The sequence below is a fragment of the Rhinopithecus bieti genome, unplaced genomic scaffold, assembly GCF_001698545.2.
Source record: "Rhinopithecus bieti isolate Rb0 unplaced genomic scaffold, ASM169854v2 scaffold_1673, whole genome shotgun sequence".
NCBI lineage: Eukaryota > Metazoa > Chordata > Mammalia > Primates > Cercopithecidae > Rhinopithecus > Rhinopithecus bieti.
This window is the reverse complement of record NW_016804690.1, coordinates 1,790,305-1,799,265: the sequence shown is the minus strand read 5'-3', so window position 1 is coordinate 1,799,265 and position 8,961 is coordinate 1,790,305. Positions and strand designations below refer to the sequence as shown.

Genomic DNA, 8,961 nt, shown 5'->3' with positions numbered 1-8,961 from the left:
GTGTCATTCTTTCTGTCATCCTCCGTTACTTCTCCTCCCTTCCTTCCTTCCTTCCTTCCTTCCTTCCTTCCTTCCTTCCTTCCTTCCTCTCTCTCCCTCTCTCTCCCTCTCTGTCTCTCTCTTTCTCTCTCTCTCTTTCTTTCGTAAAGACAAGGTCTCACAATGTTGCCCACACTGGTCTCAAACTCATGGCCTCAAGTGAGCCTCTTACCTCAACCTCTGAAAGTGCTGGGATTATAGGTGTGAGCCACAGCACCCAGCCTGTATTCACTTCTGAAACTCCTATTAGACGTACTGAACTTTCTCATCTATTATTTTTATCACCTAACGTTTCTTTCACATTAAATATATATCTCTTTTTCTCTCACCCCACACTCCAACATAAATTATACTATATTGTGAGAGCTTTTCTTAGATTTTTTCGTATGCTTAATCAATATCCAACTTACCACTATGTGACGATATTTTTTTTCTGCAATTTTTTTCTGCAGTTTTTCTGACTTTTTTCAAGTCAGCCTTCTTTTGGGATTTTATATTTTGCCTCTTTTATGTTTTTGAATATATTAGGTTGGTGCAAAAGTAATTGTGGGTTTTGTATGACTTTTAATGGCAAAAAATGGAATTCCTTTTGCACCAACCTAATATTAAGCACACCAATTTTAAAGCTTCCTGTTGCCCTATCATTCCTAATTCTCAGGTGAGGACTCTCCCAGTTTTCTCATCAGCTGAACCTTCCTCCAGATGCTTAGTTTCCTCATGTAGTTTGTAAGTTTTTACAATAAGCACATCCTCAGCAGGCATTTGTTGGGGTTTTGTTTTGTTTTGTTTTTGTTTTTTGACACAGAGTTGCACTCTGTCACCCAGGCTGGAGTGCAATGGCATGATCTCGGCTCACTGCAACCTCCGCCTCCTGGGATCAAGCAATTCTAGTGCCTCAGCCTCCTGATTAGCTGGAATTATAGGCTCCTGCCACCATGCCTGGCTAATTTTTTATTTTTTGTGGAGGTGGGGTTTCACCATGTTGGCCAGGCTGGTCTGGAACTCGTGACCTCATGCGATCCGCCCGCCTTGCCCTCCCAAAGTGCTGGGATTACAGGCGTGAGCCACCGTGCCCAGCCAGGAATTGTTTTTAGTGGAGATTAAGTATACTGTGTCTTGTTGAATTATTCCTCCAAGATGACTTTGTACTTGGCGTCTGACACAGTTCAGTGGATTACACTGCCTTTAGTTCACTCAGCTTTATCTTAGGTTTTCACAGCATATGAGGACTATGAATTTGGGCCACACACCAGCATGTGGTTCTGGCAGGGGTTTCCAATTTTTTTAGGTGACTATTTCTACCCTTGTTGCTGGGAGATAGCAAATACTTTGCTACTTTTGCAAGCCATGGGATAGATTTTCCTGTCCATATTTTATAGATAAGATAGTATTTTATTATCTTAGTTTTATGCAGGTGACTTCATTTCAGCTCTCCACACTCATGGGATCTGAGATTTGGACTCTCCTCTCTCTATGGGTATTAAAACTCCAGCCCCAAGGCCTATATCTGGTTCCGAACCCCCCAGCAACCATCTTGGCTTCAGCTCATACTTATAGTTTTGTTCTTTCTCTTATTCTGACATCTAGACTGGCTGACTCGCTTTCAACCCCCTGCCCCTCTCTCTCTCATCTCTATCCCTAGGGCTATCTCTTTTTTCTACTTCCTTGGTGTACTTATGATTTAACGTTTTCATTTAATTTCATCCAGCATTTCTGCGTGTTTGGAATAGGAAGAATTATTCTACATCAGTTCAGCCGTATTTGTTGATATAATCTTAAAATATCTTAAATATTAATTAAAACAATACGAGGCCAGGCATAGTGGCTCATGCCTGTAATCCCAGCACTTTAGGAGGCCGAGGCGGGTGGGTCACCTGAGGTCAGGAGTTTGAGATCAGCCTGGCCAACATGGTGAAACCCTGTCTCTACTAAATATACAAAAAATTAGCCAGGGGTGGTGGTGGGTGCCTGTAGTCCCACCTATTCAGGAAACTGAGGCAGGAGAATCACTTGAACCTGGAAGGCAGAGGTTGCAGTGAGCAGAGACCATGCCATTGCTCTCCAGCCTGGGCAACAAGAGTGAAACTTCGTTTCAAAAGAAAAAAAAAAAAGCAATAATACATGTGTACGTATGCTTACAACACTGGAATACTGCCTGACATATACACTGCTAAGTAAATTATAGGTACTTAATAATAGCCAGCTTTTATTAACCAGTTACCATTTGCTAAGAATTGTTCTAACTTCTTTATGTATCTTTACTCATTTACTCTTCATAACAATTTTATAAGGTTGCCACTGTATCATTTCATACTATTATTTTATAGATGAGAAAACCAAGACACTGGGATATTATATAACGGGATTTTAAATCCAGGAAGTCTGTCTCCAAAGCTTTCCAACTTTATTAAGATATACCTTAAATACAATAAAATGAACTAATTTTAAGTGTAGAATTTGAATCATTTTGACACATTATACAGTCAAGTAACCAACATTATGATCATGATATCTATTAGAACATTTCCATCACCCCAAAAAGCTCCCTCTGTCACTTTATAGTTAATCTTAACTCCTTACCCACTCTCCTCTAGCAAACAGTGATCTGTTTTCTACTATAATTTTGCCTTTTCTAAATTTCTACATACATGGAATTATATACTATGCAGTGTCTGGCTTCTTTTGCTTAGCATAATACATTTGAGAGTCACTTACAGTGTTGCAAATATTCACTGTTTATTACTTTTAATTGGTGAGGAGCATTCCATTAAATATGTGGACCACATTTTGTTTATCCATCATCAGTTGATGGACATTGAGTTGACTCCAGTTTGGGGCGTTCACAAATAAAACTGCTACGAATATTACCATACAAATCTTTAGGGAGACATATGTTTTCGTTTCTCTTGGATAAATATCTAGATGTGAAATTACAAGATTTTATGTTTAACTTTTAACAGCCCAGGCATAGTGGCTCACATCTGTAATCTCAGCACTTTGGGAGGCCAAGATGGGAGGACCTTTAGAGCTCCGGAGTTCCAGAGCAGCCTGGGTAACATAGTGAGACCCCATCTCTATAAAAAAAAAATTTTTTTTTAATTAGCCAGGCTTGGTGGCACACACCTGTGGTCCCAGCTACTCAAAAGGTTGAGGCAGGAAGATCGCTAAAGCCCGGGAGGTCAAGGCTGCAGTGAGCCATGATTGCACCACTGCACTCTAGCCTGGGCGACAGAGCAAGACTCTGTCTCTGCACCTCCCCCAGAAAAATTTAGGCCAGGCACGGTGGCTCATGCTTGTAATCCCAGCACTTTGGAAGGCCGAGATGGGTGGATTCTTTGACATCAGGAGTTTGAGACCGCCTGACCAACATGGTGAAACCCTATCTCTACTAAAAATACAAAAAATTATCCAGGCATGGTGGTGAGTGCCTGTAATCCCAGCTACTCAGGAGGCTGAGGCAGGAGAATCGCTTGAACTCAGGAGGCAGAGGTTGCAGTGAGCCGAGATCATGCCATTGCACTCCAGCCTGGGTAACAAGAGTGAAAGTCTGCTTCAAAAAACAAAAAAAAAAATTAGCCATTACAGTGGGTATGTTGTGATATCTCACTACGATTTTAATTTGCATTTCCCAAATGACTAATGACATTCGTCGTCTGTATATCTTTGTTAAATCTCTAGTCAAATATTTTGCCCATATTTTAATTGAGTTATTTGCCTTTTACCTATTGAATTGTAATCGTTCTTTACATGTTCTGAAAATAAGTCCTTTACCAAATATATACTTTGCACATGTTTTCTCCTGTCCGTGTGAAGTCTGTACTCTTAACCATTTCCTACATTGCTTCTCAATATTTATTGAAATAATCAAGAAACTTCTGCAGGGCAGTGACCCCTTCCTTCCAGCAATTATGGGTTTTAACGTTAACAAAAGGTAAGAAAATCTTATTGACACTTTTGTTTGAAGACTGAAAGTTCACATTTTCACTACTTATCAAATCTCTTCTATTTTGGTACACAACAGAACAATCCTTTTTTGGATTTGAAGAATTGATGAGGTCACAACTGTGATTACCTCTGAATTCTGTCTTTACTATCCATTGAAAATAACTAGATAACTCTCAGCTCTGGGTAACTTGCCCTAAGGCGCCCTGTTTTTAATTTTTAGTTGTTTTGTTTCGTTATGGAGATAGACGGTTTCCAGCAGTTAGACCTAGAGAAGAGTGTACCTTCCAAAAAGACTACTCCTAAAAGGATCATCCATTTTGTTGACGGAGACATCATGGAAGAATATAGCACAGAGGAGGAGGAGGAAGAGGAAAAAGAGGAACAGAGCACAAATTCAACACTTGACCCTGTAAGCTTAGTATATCAATATTAGGGAACATGGTGAGGGAGGCGGTGAATGAACGAGAGATTGAGCCAGATAAGGTGTATAGAAAGAATAGCTTTAAGCTAAGTCCTTGGTCTCCTTTTTTGCTTTCTAGATCCATGTGTAGGCAACTTATAGTTTTAATCATCTTAGTCTCTTCATCTGTGACAGAGAAAATAGAACATATTACGTAGAGCATTTTGAAATCTCTACATTAAAACAAATCTGCAGTCACCATTCTTCTTATTAATTACTCTATCTCGATTTCTCCTTTTTTCAGTCTAAACTTTCCTGGGGAGCCTACCTGCGATTTTGGGCAGGACGGATAGCAAGCACCTCATTTTCTAGTAAGTACTGCTAAGGTTATGTTTTTTCTATCCCAAACAAATATATATATATATCGATAGGCCCTCAGAGTTATGTGGGACTTCCAATTGTGTAAGCCACTCCATCGCATCCTGAATAAGTGAGATCTGGGCTAAGCTTTCATTCCCAAAGGCACAGAACCTTGCATCCTCAGGCAGACCCTTCATCTTTTACCAACTCTCATCAGGAAATTCTTATCTTGGCCCAAATGTTATCTACTTCTAAAGTTCCTACTTACCTTTCTTAGAACCATACAAAACTGGTCTAGATGCGTCTTTCATAGGACAAACTTTCCCATATTTGAGGGCAATAATCAGTCCTCCCTGGGTTGACTCTTCACCTAAATAAACTTCCACGTTAAAAAACAATTATTCTTGTATGACACAGTTCTAAGTTTCTAACTTCCCTAAACATAACTGCTTTATTATAAGCATGAACTTTATTGATCCCTCCTAGGGGCATAATGAATGGGCTAAGTGAATATTTATAACAACTAAAATACTAAATCTTATTTTGCTTGACTTTCACTAATTTTTTAAGACATAGTTGACATCTAATTACTCATTTCCTTCTAACTTGCACATCTTGTGAATATGATAGGAAGACAAACTACTTTAAAAGTCTGAGAAAATAGAAGTTGTATTAATAGCTCTTAGAAACTGATCTTCATTCATTCATTTAAAAAACATTAGTAAGTGTCTACTATATGCTCAGCACTGTGCTGGACCCTGTGACACAAAGATGAATGACGGTCTCTGCTTTCAAGGGGCTCAATATTCAGTGAATCGTATAGACCAGCAAACATGCTCGCAATTATAATTTGTTGTCACAATTGCCAGGGTAGGAAGTGCATAGGGACTCTGACCTGGAAGACTCGGGCATGCTGACATATGGAGAAGGCACCTTAAGAGAGCTATGGAGGTGTGACTGGCTAAGGCTAGCTTGAGGACCATAAAAGTGACCAGGGAGTCTTTAGATTACAGTAAAAAGTAAAGATGGGGTGATTTAGGCAGATGATATGAACCTTCAAGAAATAAGCGCTTTTATACAAGTGCAGAGGGTTAGTGATTTGGAAGTTACATTGAAAATCCCAGTGAATACTAACCCTACTCTGACCATAATATGTTAACAGAAAAAAAAAAAAAAAAAAAAAAAAAAATGCTGTCTTCCAGAGAGCTCTTTACACTTAGGTTAAGGCAAAAGGGTTTGAAAAGATATGTTTTAGAGGGAGGGAATCAGAGAAGATTAGGTTGCGTAAAAGAAGCAAAACTCAATATGGGATTGAGAGTATGGAGAAGAAGAGTGATTTGCATGTTGGGTTTTGATTTAAGATTGCAGGGATAGGATGCATGGTGAGCCTAGCTTCCTTGTAAGTTCCGAACAGAACTGCAGTGGTAAAATGCTCCTGACTGGGGCTTCAAGATTGTAGTGGAGGCATAAAGATGCTAGCAGTCAGTGCTGTGGTCTCTCTACACAGAGATTTTGTCTGAATGGAGCTAGAACCCAGATGATACTAGTAATTAACTTTTTCAATTTAAAATTCTAGTAGGTTGTAAACAGGAAAGCTTCCTAAGATTTATTTTAATATTAAAAAAAGCCTATCTTCTACACATGTACTAGGCACTGCAGCAAATAAACAGGACAAAGAGATAGCATATGCATGAAAAGATAAGACATATTTTAAAATAGCATCATTTTGATGCCCTATATGAGCAATATCCCAAGAGGCAGAATGAGTCAGAGGAATCAGAAAGTCCTGTAATTGGGGGGTAAGAGAAGGCTGTCAGAAATCCTGTAATTGTAAAGGAAAACTTTTCTAGGAGACATCTTTAGGAAACCACTCATTAATCATGCTACGCCTTTATCCCTGACTCTAACGATCCCAGTGCTGAGCCTGCAGGCCACCTTGCTACTGAAGGCAGACAAGGAAGGCCTTAAACGTCTTCTGAGAAGTCTGTCTGGATGCATGGAAGAATTCCTGATGTGGTCTTGGTAACACTGGATTGAGTTTGGGTTTAATTTGAAATATACTTGGAGCGGATGTTTAGCTGGTATGCATGGGGATAATGAGCAGTACCTGTTCTGATTGCTCAGATGTGAAAATACCTGTTATGAAAGTATATTGAAAATCTCTCCTGATATATACATCTGGAAAAAAATAGTTTATATATAATCCCATATAAAGATAGAAGATTTGACAAATTTCCTTTGAATCCTAGAATCTTTGAGAGGCCAAGGCAATTGAAATGTTTTGTCGGCCTTGAAGTTAGGTACAGTAATAGGTCATTTGCAGAGTAGTTTAAACTCTGGGCATCTCAACTGATGTGAAGCTTTAGTTAATAATTCAGTTTATGCAAGTGCTTGTTCTTTCTTTTAGCATGTGAATTCCTTGGTGGAAGATTTGCTGTCTTCTTTGGTTTTACTCAACCCAAATATCAGTATGTGTTAAATGAGTACTATAGGATACAAAACAAGGTATGTGACACTCTGGGGGAGACAAGGGGCCTGAGATGGGAATATTGATTGCTTCAACTTTAGGCCAGTATAGAAAAGTATTTTTCCCACCTGGTCATCATCCACTATAGTTTCACCAAGCTCCCATAGTCAGACTGACTTATTTTTCTTGTTCTCCTTGCCCCAGGCCACTTCTTCATATTTGCCTCACTCCTGTGAAGTTAGGATGCCATGAGCTGTGTTGTAGAAGAAGGTAGTTGGGTGTGAAGCCTGAGATCGCTTAAAGTAGAAGCTTCTTACATGGGCATTATATACAAGAGGGGGAGTTCAGAGGTCTTTGTTTGTACAGTTAAACATTTCCTTATTTCTCTCCAAAACAGAAAAGTGACAACGAAAGTGAAGGGAATGGATCAAAGACCCAGGCAGCTGAGGTTCCTAATGAAAAGTGTCACTTGGAGGCTGGGGACCGAGAGTATGGAACCATACAACAGGACACAGCAGAAGCCATTTCTCAGTGAAGCACCTCATCCAGGGAAGGTCTGGTGGCAGATCCTAGCTCATGATGGCAGCAAAGACTATCGTTTCCCTGGATCTCTGTTCCTTGGCCATTGATTACCACGGCAACAACACCAGAGGTAGCACTTCTGAGCCAGATCTGATTCTAATCTCCATGTAACTTAGTCTCAAGCATCCAGGAATTACAAGCAATAATGAGAGTAATTTTTGACACTTTCTCAGAATAATTTTTATATGCAAGCCACCCCACTAAACTCCACCCCAGTGATACAAGTCCAATGAGTACTGACATTTGCATAGTAGCATAAATGTCTTAAGGAACTTTGGGACTGGAAGTTTTTGGCTGAAATCCTCTGTCATGGGATGAGGGTACAGTAAAGAAGCTCTATTCATCAGAAGAAAATTTGGGCAACACAAAGTCTAAATAAATCCCCTTTCAGGGTTCGACATAGGTGTGTACTTCCAACAACCATCCTGGCTTAGTTGGGGATTGCTTTACAATAAGTAAACATTGCTAATAGCTCTGTTATAAGATCATTATCAAGATCTTTGAGAATCAGGTACATCCCTCCAAATTAAAACAATCAATAAATAATATATGCTCTAGAAAAAATATTTTTAATGGATTATTTTCTTATTCATTTGTCAAGAAATTTTCAAAACCTGGAAAGATCAAACACGGAAATCATTGTTAGAAAACACAGGGTGTGCCAGCCAAAGTAACTGTGATACAGTAATAGTAAAAAACAAAAAGAAAAAAAGGAAAAAAACACAGGGCCTGCAGTAGTAAGACATGAGTTCCAGTTTCACTTCTCCCATTTACTCGTTGTGTTATTTGAGGTGTCCAGATTTCTGAGCTCCAGTCTCCTTTGTAAAATAGGAGTGACTTGACTTTGCTTGTTATTGTTATACAGAATTATGAGAAATAATAATTTATTGTTGTTTTAAGCTTTGGAGTGGTTTGTTATGCAACCATATATAACTGAAATTGTAGCTGTAAGAGAAGAGGAAGTTGGAATTAATTTAATATGAAATCAAAGACAAAAGGAGTCCTGGAGCATAAGGGGTTGTTAGTTGAATATAGTAGGATAAGATAGATTATGCTGCACAGACACCTCCAAAACCTCAGTGTCCTAAGACAAGATAGTTTATTTCTTTCTCTTGAGAAGTCCACTGTCAGTTTAGGTGGCTTCCCAGACAGGTGTTCTCCATGTGAT

The 8,961-nt window shown here is 39.2% G+C and overlaps 1 protein-coding gene across 2 annotated transcripts in view; it reads left to right on the top strand.

The window, feature by feature from the left end:
• The window catches only part of FAM177B (family with sequence similarity 177 member B), a 12,892-nt gene extending 4,619 nt beyond the window's left edge, over window positions 1–8,273 (top strand). Inside the window, exons 3-6 of one of the 2 annotated variants that reach the window (XM_017869975.1) lie at window positions 4,230–4,393; window positions 4,689–4,755; window positions 7,152–7,249; window positions 7,609–8,273. In XM_017869975.1, coding sequence (XP_017725464.1) covers window positions 4,230–4,393; window positions 4,689–4,755; window positions 7,152–7,249; window positions 7,609–7,746 — 467 coding nt within the window. In that variant the 3' untranslated portion in view covers window positions 7,747–8,273. Of the gene's footprint in view, window positions 1–4,204; window positions 4,394–4,688; window positions 4,756–7,151; window positions 7,250–7,608 lie in introns of both variants that reach the window. The other variant, XM_017869976.1, reaches the window with a different exon arrangement.
• Window positions 8,274–8,961: the final 688 nt, after the last annotated feature.